The 19,293-nt window shown below is 34.5% G+C and overlaps 1 protein-coding gene across 1 annotated transcript in view; it reads right to left on the minus strand.

The window, feature by feature from the left end:
- Pls1 (plastin 1) overlaps positions 1-19,293 on the minus strand; it is an 84,985-nt gene that overhangs the window by 13,413 nt on the left and 52,279 nt on the right. Inside the window, exons 7-12 of the mRNA XM_027933913.2 lie at positions 15,565-15,730; positions 15,342-15,484; positions 13,314-13,409; positions 10,835-11,030; positions 5,986-6,064; positions 2,420-2,534 (exon numbers count right to left, since the gene is read on the minus strand). Coding sequence (XP_027789714.2) covers positions 2,420-2,534; positions 5,986-6,064; positions 10,835-11,030; positions 13,314-13,409; positions 15,342-15,484; positions 15,565-15,730 — 795 coding nt within the window. The remainder of the gene's footprint in view (positions 1-2,419; positions 2,535-5,985; positions 6,065-10,834; positions 11,031-13,313; positions 13,410-15,341; positions 15,485-15,564; positions 15,731-19,293) is intronic.

Below are 19,293 nucleotides of genomic sequence, written 5' to 3' on the forward strand. Positions count from 1 at the left end.
AAGAATTGAAATTATTAGATCAAAGGATTTTTAAACATATATTTTAGTTGTCAATGAACCTTTATTTCATTTATTTATTCATATGTGGTGCTCAGAATTGAACCCAGTGTCTCACATATCCCAGGCTTTACCACTGAGCCATAACTCCAATCCCAAACGATTTTTTTTAAGATTATTGATAATATATTACCAAACTGATTCTAGAAAGGTTCTAAAAAGGAACATATCCTCTTAACACTGGATGAATTTCTTGTTTTAAACTGCATTTCTTTATGGTGGGTAAAAGTTTTTCTGTGTATTACCCATCATTTTTTTCTATGAATTTTGAACTCATTTTGTTTTCCCATTTTGCTGGTAACAGCAACTGGATTTTAGTAGTTGATTTGTATGAACTACTTATATTTACATTATTAACCACTTGTCATACTTTTTGTAAACATGGATTCTTCACGTTTGCTTTTAACTTTTCTTTATTGATTTATTTTTGTACATAAAGTTTGAAGTTTATATGAAATGTATTCATATCTACTTTTTCCTTTGTAATTAATTATTTATTCCAGGAATAGAGAATCATTCACTTACATTTTAAGAGTTTTATTATATTTTAATACTCCTTACTTTAAATCCGCCTGGCATTTACTTTGGTGGATTATATATGATAAAGACTGCGTTTTTTTTCTAACTAAATAGTTAACTAGGTTTTTCTGGCATCATTTTTTGGATGATCTTTCCTTTCCCTCTTGAATTCAGCAACCACCTTGCCATATATTAAGTTCTTAGGTTTAGAATTTCTTGGCTATCCTATTCCATTCCATTTTTACATTCATACTAAATATTTCATTTACTGTACCTTCACTATAAATTTTAATATATAGCCATGTACTGCTTAATAAGAAATGTGTCACTATGGTCATGACGTCAACAGGTGATATAATCTTAGGGACTCACCATTGTATATGTGGTTCATCATTAACCCATGACTATTTTCTAACATCTCTAAAATATCCCTCAACATCCTTGGAAAATGTTCCTGACTATTCAGGGCTTTTCCTTCTTCCAGTGAAGCTTTAGAATCACTTTATAAGTCCCACTTACCCCCTAATACACACACATATATAAATTGTTTCACCTATCCCCTGCTACACACACACAGTCTTAGATTCTAAATGGAATTATGTTCTACCAGTAAGTTGACTACAAAAAAAATTGATCTCTTTATGTTATTTAGTCTTTCTGTCCAGGAATATGGTTATATTTCTTCTTATTCAACTACCAACAGTTTTAACATTATGAAAATGCTGGTCAATTTCATATTAATCAAACAAGTAAGTTCCAGAAAATTTAGTCCATTAATTTGTTTAGTATGTTTAAATTATTCTTATTTTAAACAAAAGGATGAGGTTAAATGAAAGTATTAAAATTTGAAAGTCCTGCATACTTTTACTTTAGAAAGCAAATGACACTAAAAAAAGGTAAAAAGGAAATGCAAAAAAACCCAAAAAGGTTTCCACAGAACAAATATGAATACCAAGGAGACTACTGATCCTATATGAAAAATACTGGAAGATAAGAACTTCTTTTTACATTCATCTGCCAGATTTTCTTCCACCAGATGTAATGAAATCACTGCCTTCAAAAACATTTATTGACTTTCCACTGCTTATAGCTTAAAACCCATGTTCTTTAATCTGGCATTCAAGGTTCTTAATATCTTGCTCCAATCCCAATTTTTAATTAACTGCTTACCTATCAAAATCTTCTGCTGTAGCAAAACCATTTTCCTTAATTCCCAGAAACACACTTTCCCACTATTATTGTTTTGCTTAACCCTCAGCCCCTTCTCCATCCTCCTTGTGACAAAATTCAATAATACATTCCTCAAGGTCTACCTCAAAATCAGCCTTCTGCGTGAAGCCTTTCATAAGGGCGACCTGTGGCCTTTTCTTCTTTAAAACCCATACTATCACTTTGCTTATACTGTCCTATATTGTAGTGGTTTATCTTATCTCCCTGCCTACTTTAGGGCTCCATAACTTGTTTTTTTTTATATTATGCATTGCACTGTAATATATAGTAGGTAATCAAATATCTGCTGAGTAAATGAATGAATAACCAGTAAAGATTCAGCAAGTTGTGGCAAATATAAAATAAGAGCGCACGTAACAATACATCTCAAAGAACATTAATACTACAACTTGCTAAAGAAGAAAGCATTTATAAAAGTGTCTGACTGGAAAGACTGCCTCCAACTTCCAAATATTTATTAAAGCAAACTTGTAAAAAGGCTATCAGGTTTAACATATTGGTTTGAAATAGAACAGTGAGGACAGGCCATAGTTTACCAAGCTTCATGAAAATCTAAATCTTCTGTTTTATATCAGAACAATGACAATATAGCCACAATCATTATTTCATTCACCTTCTTCATGTTTCCTCCAAGAGCAGGATAAGGAGGTTTGTTGACATGGCTCCAGTCAACTGGCACTCGAATCATTTCATAGAGCTGAAAGATCACTAGAGCATCTGCAAGGTCACTAAAACAAGAAGGAAAAGGAGATGAGAGAAGAGTCAATGCTGGTATTACTTAATTTTATGAAGTACACTGACATATTTCTTGAAAAACACAAAGGCTGGGCATGGTGGTACAAATCTGTGACCCCAGCTACTCGGGAGGCTCAAGCAGAAGAACAGCAATTTTGAGGCCAGCCTAGGCAACTTACTGAGACCCTGTCTCAAAATAAAACTAAAAAAGGACTGCAAATGTAGCTCTGTAGGAAAGCACTCAGCTAGCATGTGCAAGGCTCTGGGCTCAATCTCTAGTATGGCAAAGAAAAAAAATCCACAATAGGGTCATTTAATGCTTATAGAATAACAGGATATATAATTTGACCCAGAACTTCCATTCTAAGAATGTGCCCAAAAATTTGTTGGAAATATTTACAAAAACATTTGTATGTTTTTATATATGTACATATAATCATATCCATGCATATGCTATACACACATACATATATATGTAGGTAAGTAAATACATATGTACACTCACACAGAAAGACATTTGTTGCCACAGTATTGATATTTTTTTTTTTTTTTTTTTTTGAGACCAGATCTCTATTGCCCAGACTAGTTTCTAATTTCTGGGCTACAATAATCCTCCTGCCTCAGCCTCCTGAGTAGCTAAGACTGTAGGGATATGTCACTGCACCCTGCTCATAGTATTTATAAATTTGGGAACAGCTTAAATGCCTGGCCATTAAGAGCTATTGAATAAACTATCCATACTATGAACTCCTGGGCCACCATTAGAAATAGTTATGTAGATCTCTGTATACCAACATGACACTCTTTACAAGGGAATATTAAGTTTACAAGAGTAAATGGCAAAACACTTTACATGGTTGGATCTCATTTATTTTTTAAAAAATTAGAGTCGAATGTATTTATATACCTATGTATGCTAAGGACTATTAATATGGATTACCTCTGGGCAGGAAAAAGGAAGTATGAGAGGGTAAGAAGGCAATTGTATATTTTATTTTATTCTGTATACTTACATATTTCTTGAAACTTATACAGTAGAATAAATTTATATCTTAGTGATATACTAGTATTTTTAGAAACTTTAATTATAGGAAAGCCACAGCTATTAAGTAGGCAGTGGTTCATGTTCAATGATGAAGGTTAAGAGGAGGGAATTTATAAGCGAGCAGGAGTTCTTAAAGTGAGAACTACTACCTTGTATTGAGAAAAGTTAAGTTCTCCTGAGAAAATATGTCTTGTGTTGAGTCTGTTCTCAATTCTGTATGCTAAGGACATAAAGCAGTAGCAATTGATTTTTTAAATTGCTAGGCCTGTGATGTAGTATGTGGCTTTTCTCCTCTAACAGCTTATTCAATGAGTTATGTCTTACTAAGGTTGATATTAAGGTTAGTTTGCATTCTCTGAGCATACACCATATGGCAGTGAAGGAGGCTGGGCTCTGTGCTGACTGATGGGGAAAGTCTAATCTGAAAGTAATTAAAATCTGCAAGGTTGGGACTGAGGCTGTAGCTCAGTGGTAAAGTGCTTGCCTCGTACGTGTGAGGCACTGGGTTCAATCCTCAGCACCACATAAAAATAAGTAAATAAAGATACTGTGTGTTCATCTATAACTAAATAAACATTTAAAAAAATCTAGATACTAGTATCAACATTATTTTTTTAAAAAATCTGACAAGGTTATCTGTAAGCAGATGAGCATTTTCTATAAAAAAGGTATACTAGCCAGGCAGAGTGATGCAAATCTGTAATCCCAATGGCTCAGGAGGCTGAGGCAGGAAGATCTCAAGTTCAAAGCCAGCCTTAGCAATTTAGCGAGGCCCTAATCAAGTTAGTCAGATCCTGTCTCAAAATAAAAATTAAAAAGGGCTGGGGATATGGCTCAGTGGTTAAGTGCCCCTGGGTTCAATCCCCAGTTCCAAAAAAAACCAAAACCAAAAACAAAAACAAAAAAAATATTACTAAGGTACTAAGGTATTTGTGTAGGTTCTAGAATCCATCTATTTCATGATTTTTTTTTCTTAAGTGAACCCACTCTCATTCCTGTGTAATATGGTATTATTATTGATGTTCTACAAATGGGAAAACTGAGACCCAGAGAGATGAAATTACTTCCAGAGATTTCAGGATGAATTCTGCAAACTGATCCTAGAAACACACTAGAGCTATTTGTTCTTTCAAGTTAGTTCATAAAGATCTATTCCTCTCTCATGTCCAATATTTGAGTTTTACCTGCCCTAATATAATGCTAGTTCTTGTAAAATTGATGTACATCTCTTCTTGTTTAGCTGGAATTAAAATGAGCCTATCACACTGAGCCAATTAACAGAATAAGGCAATATTTGGTTTTAGATCTTAAAGAACAGTTTTAATACATACCAAGAAGCAGAAATTACTATATTACTACTACTAATCCTCAGCAAGTTAGGTTGTCTGCTATGACATTAATCTTCATATTTAAATAATAACTTGGTCAATCTTTAGATAGAGTTAAACTCTTTAAAAAAGAGTTTCCTTCATGTGTAAATTAATGATAGGTTTAGTTAGGCTTTTTTCCTTAAAAAATAAAACGTTAGCTGAAGTTGAGTTCCTTTATATGTCTTTCAAGGCAAGATTCTATAATAATGAGAAGAAAGATTTCTTCTCACCCACATCTAGGAAGACACATTGTTATCACTAACAGCACTGGAAATGATTTAGTATAATATCTTCTTAGTCCAATCAATGTTAATTATATGCTGTCACACGGGGATTGAATCCAGGGATTCTCTACCACATCCTCTGTCTCCCCATCTTTCTTCAGACAGTCTCCAAACTTGTGATTCTCCTGCCTCAGTCTTGCTAATCACTGGAGTCACAGGCCTGTACCCCTGTACCCAGCTATATATTGTCATTTTTAAACAAAGATAAAAATTTAATAATTACCAGGGAAAACAAGTTATTTCTATAAATTAAATAAAAGCATACACAAACATTTTAGAGTAATTGAGATTGTGATGAAAATAAATTAAAAATATGAATTGTAATGATGAATACCGATATAAAGGTTAAGAACCATTTATCAAATATTACTGTTATTCTAATATGCTAAAGCCGAAGTAATTTCTTATTTTCAAGATTACCATGAAAGAATAACGTGTATCTTTACTGATGTATTTCTATCATCATCAAAAATTATAATTATTATATTTTTAAAAAATTTTACTATATTGCCAATTCCCAGCATTCTGAAACTCTAAATGTTAGCTAACTCCTTGTGATAAGAGAAAATGCTATTATGTAAACATACTGAGTTTGAAACTTTTTAAATTCAACCTCTGGGGCTGGGGGTGTAGCTTAGTGGTAGAGCATTTGCCTAGCATGTGTGAGGACTTGGGTTCCTTCCCAGAATGGGGGTGAGGGGAATTTGATCCTGACAGTAAGGTTCAAACACAGTAAAATATTTACCTGTACAAATGATTAATATATGGGCTGACCCCCAAGGAATTCATCCAGTTCCGAAAAGTCCGCTCTTCCTTGCTCTCTCCTAGATTACACATAAATTACACTGATGATTCAGGACAGAAAGAATCAGGAACTATATTTTAAACTATTCAGACAGGTACAAATTGGCCATACATACTTGGTCAGGGTTCTTTAGATACCATAATTTCTTTGGAGGAAAAACGAAAAACAATCTTATCCCCCACCATCTAGGAAGCCTTCGTTTACACACCACTCTCTCCCCCTCACTCTGGCTTCCCATTCTCTTTTTCTTCATCTAGATTCCCTTAGTTGATGTCTGTGAATTACTACTGTCCAGAAACATCACAGATAAACTTGTGTAGTCTGAAGTTATGATTAGATGCAAAAAGGACTAGATAAACATTGTAAAATGAAATCTTTTAGCTTTCGGGATAACATCAGCATATTAAACATAAATAGAAAAGCTTTGCTTTTTCAAATACAGTGTATTGGGAATCTAATTTTATACAGATTATGGTTTCATACAGGAAAGTTTCTGGGTGTACAAACCTATACTTTATACCAAACAATGAAGGAGAGAGGGAATCTCTAATAATATTTAAAAACAGATCACTGGGGGGGGGGGTGCGGGTGTAATAACTATTTTACAGGCTTCCTGGGTTTATTTAGATTATCACTATTGAAAATACTTGATGAATATGGACCCCACCTAGCACTCTAATGTGTGCTAAGCTAAAGTTATACTTCATCATATTAAGTTCCTGAACCTCAAAGGTCACCTCAAGAAGACAACTCCTGCAGGCACTATTATTTAACCTGGGTTAATGGTCCAGGCCATTCCTTTCACAGCAGTAAAAACACTACCTATAAGGAAAATGTAGGGAAGGGGTACCACAAAGCAAGTAGAGATGTGGGTCCCCTGCTGCATTTGCCTTGCAGTTACATGCTGATTGCAAATGGTCCTAAATGACCAACCAAAATAATTTGTCCTTCAGCAAAGTTGGGGGACAGTGGAATAGCCTAGACTGTATCTAATCACCAGACTTCTGAAAGCTTAAACATTTCACTTTTCATCACTTCTAATTCCTATTCAAGTCCAGGACACTCTAAACTTGGGCCCATGTGAGACTCCCTAGACAATTCAATATAGAAATCAATAACCATCTGAGCTTCAGGGTCCATTCCTCTAGAATCACCTGTACAGTAATCTTCAGGCTAAGTGCCACAGATAGTATGAACGAAAATAGGTACTGAAACCTTTTATGATCTAAAGGACACTGTTATTTTCATCAACCTTTCAGGAAATAAACTGCCCAATATATCTTCATGTGGTTTTCAATGTCATTACCTAACAGATTTCCCAGAATCTACTTTAATTCTTATTCTATGAAATTGTATAGCCATATACTTTCTTGCTTCAATTTTGTTCCCACTGGTCTTCATAAGAGGCAATTGATCAGTGTGCTGTGCTATAACCACCTTATAATTAAATTAACAATCTACATGACAACCTTTTTAAAAAAAATATTCCCAGAATCCGGGCCTACCTTACTTACAGTAGTTATTTAAAAAGGTTCAAAATTATTCCCTGAACTATCCACAACATGACAAAGATAAACATTTTGTGAATAATAGCTTGATGCATGTGGCTTGGATTTACCTTTTGGTCATTTCTCTATTACCATCTGTTATAATGCTATATATACATATATAAAATTTTTTCCAGATATTAGAAATTTTCGACATTATTCTCACTTGGGAAAATCCAAAAGATGTGTTAAAATTACAAAGTTTGAATGTCCCAGTAAAATAATTTAAATATTCAAATTCTATTGACTGATGATATAATGAATATTTTAAAAGATACTAAGCTTGCATTTTGATTGAGTTCTGAAACTGTTATAAGCTTCAGAGATTCATGCTTCTTCCTTTTATTCTCAACTAATTATAATTTTAACTTTTAATCTCTGCAAAGAAAAGTAGATTTCAGAAATGAGCATTTATTTGTCAAGCGCCATTTCAAGTTATCTTGGTAAATAAATGCTCAAAGCTAGAAGCACTACGCATTTGTGCAAGAGCCATGGTAAAGCATTACAAAAACATATGTATTCCAGATTAGACAATGTTTTCTGGATTGTAGACAACTGAAGTGGTTTTCAAACTGAAATCTTAATTGCTGATATTTAAGATAGAAAGAATTATATTCTTTTCATTTGTAGATCAAATTGACATCTGCATCAATACAGATTTCAATAAAAATAACAAAAGTAGACTACTAAGATGAAAGAAAAGGAACTAATATAGATCCAACATCCACTATGCTGTAATGTATTAAGTGCTTTCCACCTCCCACACTGACTACAACTTTTCTACTTGTGGTCACATTTAACTTGCTTTCTAACTCTTTAAAATAAATATTATTAGTCCTGTTTTATATATGAGAAAACAAAGACAGAGGTTACTCAGATAAGAAGTAATAGAAACATGATTTGAATAAAGTCTTTCTAATTCTGTGGCCTAGGTACTTTCTATCACCATGAATAAATTCTGAGATGGTCTCTCTATATGTAGCCCACTTGTTTGGATCAATTAGATGTAAAGGTTTAATATTTAATTGTACTTTTAGTTCCTCACAGATAAAATTCTTTGCCAATGAGGACATACTAATATATGAATTTGGGATGTGATATGGTCAAGCTTCATAATTCACAGGGATCTATAAAAACTTAAATTTACAGAGGAAATATGCTGATGACAGTCAAAGTCAAATACATTTCAGCAGATGTATCAGGACATACATATGTTCTACATAAAGAGGATTGATAAATACTTCCATAGTATCTTAACAAATATAGTCAATGCTAATGGAAATATGTAGCAATCCTGTGCACACTGAAAAATTTCAAAAGCATGCTGAACACTAGCAAAAGAATTCAAACATGACAAATAGAGCGAGCAAGTTGGAAAAGATATCTAGCAAGAATTCAGTGACTATAAAAAGCAGATCATTTTTAATATGCCACTCTAAACAATGCCTTCTACTATAAGACACAGAGGGATTTTGAAATTTTCCAGACCGATAAAAACCTAGCAGTCTTCTTTTTTACTTAATTATTTTTAATGTTTATTTTTTAGTTGTAGTTGGACATAATACTTTTATTTTATTCATTTATTTTTATGTGGTGCTGAGGATTGAACCCAGGGCCTTGCACATGCTAGGTGAATGCTCTACCACTGAGCCACAACCCCAGCCCCTTTGCTAAATTTTTGAGTTCTAATCTTTTACTCTAAATTTCTCTTTACAAATATATATGTATATCTACTTTTTTTTCTATTTTTCCTCTTGGTTACAGATCTATGTAGAAAATGTAGTCTTTATCTTATTTAACTGACCCTCAGAAGAGTGAATTGAATTAATCCTATTTCTCAAAAAATATATTTATGAAATTTGAAATTTCTTTCATTCATCATGACACTATAATTACAAGGTGACAAGGAAATCAGAACTCTAGTTGTGGCACTTAAAGAAAAAGATCATGAACTGAGTTTTCACTCAGTCTCACTGGGGAAGGAAAGAAGCAGGGGTGGTTTTGTGAGAGAATGAATACTGCAACATCAAATTCTCCCCACCAGGAAGAATCCCTGCCTTCTCCAAATAAGGGCAACTGAGGAAAAAATCTTAGACTGGCCTCTCTCCAACAACCACCAGCACTGCTCATTCTGATACTAGTGGGGTATAGGTATGCATGTGGATGAGGCTGTGAGAATGGAAGAAAAAAGCAAGAGGCTGGGAAACAAGGAGAAAAACTAGACTTGAGAATGTTTTGGTCATTATGATGATTCATATATTATAAGCTTCACTGACATTTAGTAAATGTAACATAGCTAAATAATGCCAAATAATCTGTTGTAGAACCTAAATGAATCCTTTCAAAGATGGCTTGTGATAAAAAATAAGATTTATCACAGGAGAGAAAGATAAAGACTTTACATCAAATCATTACGTCCAATTGTCAAAACTAGTTCCTACTGCGTTTGTAACTACAGTATCCTATCACTATAGAAGGCACTTTAGGTCGAGAGTATATATGATCAAAGCGTTGCTCTGCTATTTTTTTTTTGTTGTTGTTGTTCTGCTATTTAATTAAACTTCGTTTCTGTTTCTTGCTTGTCGTTATTCATTCTATAGGCATATTAAGACAACACAGCATGAACGATGCAAAAAATAAATATCAACCCAAATGGAAAGAATAAATGGCACTAATAAAAAGAACATTCAGAAAGAATACATTTTTAGAGTATAGAAAAGTACTAAATACAGTACCTACATTAGGAGGGGTCAAATCTGCATTTCATGAAGCAAAATAGGAAAGTATTATATATTATGAGACAGATAACAGTAGCCCACACACAAGACAAGTAATGAATACTGTAATATTTTTCATGTACACCAAAACTATTAAAAAGAGAATAATACTGGAGTCAAACTGCTTTTCAAAGGAGAAAAAAAAGCTACCAATAATTGTTTTTTTTCCTCCAAGAGATAATTCACTATCCATATTGGTGGTACTCATAGGATCATATTTTAAATGTCTTGATAGTTTCCACTAAATTCTTATGGAGAAATGACAAATAAGATAATTTACCCCAGCATTCTCTTTTAACCAAAACCAACAATCACTTTATGTAATTTGAACTTTTTAATAGATGCACATGCCTACACACAATAAAGTGCATCTTCTACAATAAATTCCCTAGCTTTGACAACGAAGTAAGACAGTACCACAAGAAGAGAAATACAATGTTTCAATTAAAGGCAGAAACAACATACCTTCCAATAAATTTATATCGATGTCATTATTATCAGGTTTGTGTAGGCATGGATATGTGTTAAAAAGATTAGCTACAAAGGCTAAATTAAGTTTAGGATTGCCTGAAACCACATCAGCAGGAGTAACAAACTGTCTGCAGCCTAGTTTATCTGCTTCTTGAAGCATGAATTCAGCACGCTTCAGGTCATTTCTCTCCTAAACAAGGAAATAAAAATGGTTAAGATTAAACCTTTTTTTGATTGGCATAATTTTTATAGTTATAGATAGCTCAACTCCCCCCTCCCCTTTTTCTAATCAAAAAGGAAAAAGTCACTCAGTTTTCTTGCTGGGACTACTGAGTCATATTTAACACTCCTTGCTGAAATACTCAACAAGCCCCCCAAATATTATATCAGTAAGCTCCTGTTGGTTAAAGTGTAGGCAACACCATCACCTGGTAGAGTGCCAGGCTTAGTTGCCTCACCCATTCTACATTGAGTAGTATTTCCCATACTCTTTTTTCAATGAAAAACAGCTTGGAATCATATAACACTTAAAATCAGAAAGAACAGCAACTTGCAAACCCTGGAAACAAACAAATCAAGCCAAATGCTCATGAATGTGAGAGTAGATGAATGAACTGGTATATTCATACAATGATACACCATGATATAATGATATATCATGATATAATGATGGTGTATCATTGTATGAATATACCAGTTCATTCATTAACTCCAAAATGAGTGACTCAGAGACATTAAGTTCAAAATAGCACTAGAAATTTAAGTATAATGATAAACTTTACATGAAGTTGTCAAGGAAAATAAAAGATTTAATAAGGAATGCATTTGATGAAAGGAAACTACATAAAAAGAGAAGCAAAATAAAAATGAACACAAAGATTAAAGATGGTGGTTACCAAACTGAGGTGAGGCAGAGAGATGAAGAACTGTATGGCTAAATGAAAATTATCATCAAGGTCTTAGTTTTCAAGTTAGATTGAGGGTTTATGAGGCTTATAACAATTTCAAAACAATCACAACTAAAAATGAAAGGAGGTCCATGTATGGGCCCATCAAGAGAGTTATCATAACCAAGGATCATAACCTATCTGATTCTATGTACCAGAGTTTTAAAGTAGTAAAAATGTACATGATATGAGAAAGTGATAGATTCAATGCCATTAAACAATAAAAGTTACAAAGGTAGATATCAATAGATCACAATATGTGGACCTTATTTGTATTGTAATTCAAATGAACCACAAAAGGAAAATTTGACATTTTCAAATTAATTAAAGATGTCAACAATAACTAGGTGATGTTATAGATTATTATTAATTTTTTAGGGATAAGGGTTGTGGTCATACTAAAAAAGTATCTTCTACAAATACATACTGAAATGTTTATGAAATGATACAATGTCTAGAATTTGCTTCAAAATAATATAGGAAAGGAGGTAAATTGGGAATAAATTAAATAAATCCACTGACCATGAGCTGATAAATGTTTACCTAGTAGATGAGCATATGGTCATTTACTATACTAAGTCTATTTTTTATAATAAATTTTAAATATTCCCTAAGTTTTTTAAGATTCTGATTTTTGACTCAAAGTAATTTACAAACTTTGCACAGTTTTACAATACTAACTTTCTGCCATATTTGAAACTAAATATTAAGGATAACTACACTTTAAATATTCAATACATTTTCATACACACATAGTCTGACCATATTTTCATGTTTATATAGAACCACCCCAAGTATTTATAATTTATGCTTAAAGAATAAACTTCCTAGGAAGTATGTTTGGTGGTTCAGGATCATATCAGTCCTATACCATAAATACAAGGAATTGCCATGTTGTATTCTGTGTATTTCCAAAAGTAAACTGTGGAACTGATAATCAGTAGCTTAGCAATCTAATAACAGCTTCTTACTTCCTTTCCTGACACACACTGAGTCACAGAATCAACACATTCAGTTGCACTGCACCAGGGAAACGTCGATATAAGGTTGATTTGACACATACTCAAGGTTAGAATTTTGCAATTCCTTTTCTTCAGTGGCACAGGCAGATGGCTCAGCATTGTAGACTGGAGCTTAGGACGTGGAAAAATACTTCTGAAGAGCAAAGGGTCAAACTTCAAAGAAGGGCACAGAACGCCACCAAGGAATGCTGCCTGTAGAGTATTATACTCTAAATTTGAATATAATTACTCATCGGATTGACAGTCAGAAAGCAGAACAGAACTCTTACCAGGAGTTGAGGGAGGGGGAAATGAGGAGTTATTGTTGACTGGGTACAGAACTTTACTATGGAATGATGAAAAAATTCTAGAGAAATAGTGGTAATAGTTGTACAACAGTGTGAATATACTGAATTTCACTTGAACTGCATACTCAAAAATGGTAAAATTGGTAAATTTTATGTTACATATAATTTCACTACAATATACCAAAAGAAAGAAAGAAGGAAAATTTAAACTGCTCACATTAAATCCTGAAAGGTCAATGGCAATGGCAGTTCCATTTTCTCGGTCACCTTTAGGGGCAATCTGATTAAGCAGATGAAAATATGCTCTTGAATCCTTCAAGGAAAGAAAAAAATAGTATTTTTTAAATGAATAAAATCATCATTCATTTAGAGAAAAAAGTGCTCAAATTGAGAAAATTGTTCCCATTGCAAAGAGTAAAATAACAAACAACTCAGTGACTGTAATAACAGAATTACTTATGAGTTCCTACATGCATCATGCTAGTTTATGCTTCCAAGCTTCTAGCAATGTGGTTCTGGGTACCTGAAAGCCCCTCACCCCACCATTTACATTTGTTTACAACCCCAAGCATCAGGATCAATTAAGATTCAGGTCAAATATATTCTGGAAGGCTTCCCTGATGTCTCTATAAATGAATTAAGTACCCTTCCCTATATTACATAGCACCCATTGGCCATCTCTTTAAATAAACTGTGGCCACGTTGTATTAAATCATCCCATGAAGTCTCCAAAGACAGTTACCATAATTCCACATGCATGTAGCTCTGCCCATCAAAAAGCAAAGGCTATTTCTTTTTCCCTTTAATTTGAACTGGCCTTCTGACTCACTCTGACCAAAAGAATGCTGTGAAAGTGATATTCTGGACCTTCCAAACCCACATCTTAAAAGAGCCTCTGCTTCCTCCCTTTAGAATTTAACTTCTACATAAGAAGTCCACCTATTTGAGGCTATCATGCTATGCAGTGGAAACCCAAGATAGCCACATGGAGAGGCTTGGTGGAGGAGCACTGAGGCACTAGACATGTAACCTTTCTTGTACACCTTCCAGATGCACCCAAATGATAGCTGAATATACCCAGAGATCCCAGGAAAAAAGTATGTGAAGGAGAAGAACCACCCAGCCAAGATGCATCAACCGATAAAATTATGAGAAATAATAAATCATTATTTTAAGCCAGCAAATTTTATATGATTTGCTGTATATGAAAAGATAAATGAAACATCCTTACTAGACATTTGCCTCCCTGTGAAATTGTAAGCTTCTTCCAGGCTGAGTCTTTGCATTGCTTACTCCTGGCATAATACCCAGCAGGAGGGGCTTGCTGTCTGAATGACCTGAGCTGAACTGAGTTTTAAAGGATCCAGAATAAGAGAAACCCCCCAAATAAACTGAATGAACACATAAGAGTTCAAAGTAAAAAATGTCACTTGAAAGATTGTCATCTAGACCATTACAGCAAAAACATAAGGTGTTAATACACCTAAAGAGGGCATATAAATTAAATACAGCACTACTCTAATTTTTTTTTCCAGATTCCTCTGGCAATACCTATCCTAGCAGTGACCATGGTTTGTTAGGCAGAAATGAGTGTTAAATTTTCCCTGATAAGGCTCTCCCAGGATAGAGGGAAGTGTTTTAAGCTTCTCTGGTCCAGAGACATACCTTAAGATTTCCTTTGCCTCCTGATTCCCTGAGCCCTCACACAATTTAGTTTCCTGTTAGATGATTACTGGCAAAATGAAAGAGTGTTGAACTAGTGAGACCCACAGGCCTCCAGTCGAGCCAACAGATGTCATTCTCAGTCCAAATTAATGGGCTCACTTAATTTTTTTAAAAAAATATTTTTAGTTGTAGATGGACATAATACCTTTATTTTGTTTATTTAGGTTTTTTGTTTGTTTGTTTGTTTTAAGGTGGCGCTGGGGATTGGGGATCAAACCCATTGCCTCACACATGCTGGGCAAGCATTCTACCACTGAGCCACAACCCAGCCCTCTCATTATAATTTAGCAGAAATGTGACAAATAAAATAGTAAAGACTGTTTTAATCTGTTGAGGCTAGCTCCTCCTTCCTCTCACCATCAATTATAATACTTATGAAAAATCAATACATTAGTTAATTTTTAAAAATTCTGTGTATATAATTGGGATTTTTGTGAATATAATTTAAAAAACTATTTTTAAATACTTTACATTCCACATCCTTGGTTCATGTGACTAATTTGAACATTAAAATGAAAACCTTAATGTCTTGGCTGAAGTTGCTGATGGTGCGCCATCCTGCATTGGTGAGGTGGTAGTTCACCCACCGCAGAAGTAACTCCTCTGGAGAAAGCTTCATCAGCTCCTCCAGTTCTTCACCTTCATTCAGCAATGTAATCAAAGCTGGGATGAAAACGAAAAAATGTAAATTCTTCTGAATGTGGTTTGTGTCAACGAAAAATGAACATTTTTGAAGATCTCACCTTCATTCCTGGAAATCTCAATATCAGCAAAAAGACCAACTTTGATGATCTGCCAGAGAAGTCCCAAAACCAAGTGAGGTTTTCCTTCTTTGAGGTCCTGTGCACCAATGTTGACCACTGTACAACCAATGGCTGAAGCAGAATTCAGGGCTAGGTTTAGATTTTCCTGAATCACCAAAAAAAAAAAAAAAAAAAAATTACAAATGAGGAAATACTTTCTAAGTTCCTGTCTACAAGTTATTTGCAAGAAATAGTGGATTCTCACTCCAGTCAGAATGGCAATTATCAAGAATACAAGTAATAATAAATGTTGGCGAGGATGTAGCAGAAAGGTGCACTCGTACATACCAGTGGGATGGCAAACTGGAGCAACCACTATGGAAAGCAGTATGGAGATTCCTTAGAAAACTTGGAATGGAACCACCATTCGACCCAGTTATCTCACTAACCAGTTCATACCCAAAGGACTTAAAATCAGCATACTAAAGCAACATAGCCACATCAATGTTTATAGCAATTCAGTTCACAATAGCCAAGCTATGGAACCAACCTAGGTGCCCTACAACAGCTGAATAGATAAAGAAAATGTGGTTTATTTACACAATGAAGTATTACTCAGCCATAAAGAAGAAAGAAATTATAGTATTAGCTGGTAAATAGATGGAACTAAGGAATAACATGCTAAGTGAAATAAGCCAGTCCCCAAAATACCAAAGGCTGGATATTCTGATATGTGGATGCTAACCCACAACAAGGAAGGGTGGGGAGAGGAAGAATAGAAGTTCATTGGCTTAGACAAAGAAGAATGAAGGCAAGGAAGGGGAGTGGGAATAGGAAAGACAGTAGAATGAATCAGACATAGCTTTCCTATATTCATATATGAATATATGACCAGTGTAACGCCACATCATGTACAACCACAAGAATTGGATTCTAATTATTCTAAGTTATACTACATATATGTATAATATGTCAAACTACACTCTACTGTCATGTATGTCTAAAAAACAAACAAAAAGGGGTCAGTCCCACAAGACTGCACCTCCCCCCAATCAAAAAATAATGGATCGCATGAATTTCAGATTTTTAAACATAAAGTAATATTTATACAACTAAATTACTACTATTAAAAATCTCATGGTTTTAACTATCATCTTTATGTACCAATGAGTTCAAATATGAATCCTTAGGCCATAACTCCTCTAAGCTCCCACTCTAAGTTCTACCCTGTAAACACACTTATATCTACCTGGCTGTTCTTCAAGGACCTTAAATCCAGTAAGTCCAAAATAAGCAAATTTTCTCACCATGCTTTGCTGATCTTCCTTTCATCCCTGTTAAAACCTGTTTTTCCTTCTTTATTTTCTGTCTTGGATCACTGGACCAATTTTCATTCTTTCCTCCTTTCTCCTAAGTCAGAAACCTAAGAGAATCCTTGTGCTTCCTCGCCTCCCATGACCAATCATCTGTTTCTGTCAATTCCACTATCCAAATACCTCTGAAAACTGTCAGTGCCTTTCTTTAACAATTTCCTAACTTCCTAAAGACCATCCGCAGACTTACTCTCTCCAACCCATCCTCCACAATGTCCTGCTTTCAGTGATCCTAGTAAAATATAAAGCTGATAGTGTCCCCAGCTTTGAAATCCTTCATATGTCCCCTGTCACTACCACTGTCTCCTCTTACTTTGTTCTGGTTATACAGGTCCTCTGAACTTGCTGTGCCTTCTGCTTGGAACATGCTTCCCCCAAATACACAGTTGCTTTAAAACTCTGCTCAAATGCATATAACCTGTGAGATCTCTGATCATCACAGATCTAATCAACAGCATCATCACTGCCCCTGCTGGTATTAGTTACCCATATTTTACTCCTTTTCTGACATATATTTGTTTCTTGTTATCTCTCTCCCAACTAAGAGTATGGACTCTATAACAACAGGCACTTTGATCTGTTTGATGTGTTTTCTAGTACTGAGGCACATTTTATCTGCTCAGCAAACATTTACTAAATACATGAATGAATGGGTAAGAGTGAAAGAAGGTATGGAGGGAAAGAAGAGATTCATGTTTGAATCCTTAATGGGGAAATCAAAAACTTTCAGGACTTCACTCTGGCCTCACCTCCTTGTATTTCAAATGGTCTATGCTTTGGCCAAGACACAAAGTCCTTTGACCTGTGATGTTCCATTTCCTCAAGTCGCATGCTCATTCCTCACCTCAAGCATTTTCTTTCCCTACATCCTCTTCCACACGAAACTAGTCACTCCCTTCCCTATATCATAGTTAAGTTGTAAATATGTGAAAAGAAGGAAGCTATTAACATGCTCATGTAAATTTTCACTGTTTAAATATAGTTAATGGCATATTGCCTTAGAAATTTCAGTACTCTCAGTTTATTAGTGCTGGGGTAATGATTTTTACTTTTATAAAGTCTCCATTTGGAAGCACTTCTTTTAAAAATGATGTTCAATTAGTTTTCATTTCCAGAAAAATTTTAAAGTAACTCTGAAGATGGATTTTACAGGTGAGTAAACTGAGGCACAGTGGTGGAGCCTGATCGAGGCGGTCTCCAGAGCCCTTCCTTTTAATCACTATGCTGTACTAGCACTATCATGTGATGGTAGCAATAGCAACTATTTAACAAAAGCAACTATGCATAGTCTTCAAAGCACAGTAAATATTTTAGTGGCTTTCTCAAGATATATACTAAAGCAATTTATCTTGCTAGGCTCCGAGTAAATGGTGTTATCTCTTGGGGATCAGTGAGGAGTAATTAAAGGAAGCATTTGGAATTATTTTTGTGGCAATGTTCTTTTAAATATAGTTCATCAGAAAGCAGCAGAACCAAAGAATCCCTCAACAACTTTATAATTTCATAAGTAAATAAATATGATAAATATGAAAACACTAAGTAAAGTTAAAATATTCTATGGAAGTCTTAGAAGATTTTTAATAGCTCCAGATGTTTTTAAGTTACCTTAGATCAAATCAATACAACTTTCATGTCATAGCTTCTACAAATTTAGGCTTGACCTCTTTTCTCTCCAGAGAACAAAGGATGTTTGCTCCACTTATGATTCCCCAGAATGCATCAACAGGGGGAAGAAATTGACTATTACTGGAATTATTTCAGTCTATCTTAGAATAACTCAATTCATATGCCTTGACAATATGAAATGAATTCAAAAAAAGTATGTAACTTCACCAAGCTGATTGTAAAAACCAAAACTTTTGACCACTATTCTCAACTTGGACACTGACAAGCAAAACCACACTATTATCTACATTAATATGGCTTTGTAAGATATTTCCATTGTCTTCACTGACTTTACTGTTCCTCTGTCTTCATGAGCATAATGTTATTCTTCCAGGAATCTTGAACCAAGGCAAAAGATTTGATTGCTCATTGCAGGCTTTGCCTAAAAGACCCATTAGCCTTCCAATGAAAAACATTAGTGGACAACATATACCCTAATATCTTTCATTCCTCACCTTGAAAACTTCCCCGTGTCACTCTACTTACCAGTCTTGGATTATTGTATAGAGTGGCTGACACAACCTGAATCCAGCTCCTCTCGCCACTTCCCTCACATAGAAAAACTCACCTTAAATCACAATTCCAAATCCCAAATACTTCCCTCACCTTCCTGGCTCTAAGACATAGCTAGTTTTGCAGGTGGTGTTTTTCTCTTACTGTAGTGTGTTGGGGATATAAGAGGGAATCATTT

This window comes from Marmota flaviventris, chromosome 8, assembly GCF_047511675.1.
Source record: "Marmota flaviventris isolate mMarFla1 chromosome 8, mMarFla1.hap1, whole genome shotgun sequence".
NCBI classification, from domain to species: Eukaryota; Metazoa; Chordata; class Mammalia; order Rodentia; family Sciuridae; genus Marmota; species Marmota flaviventris.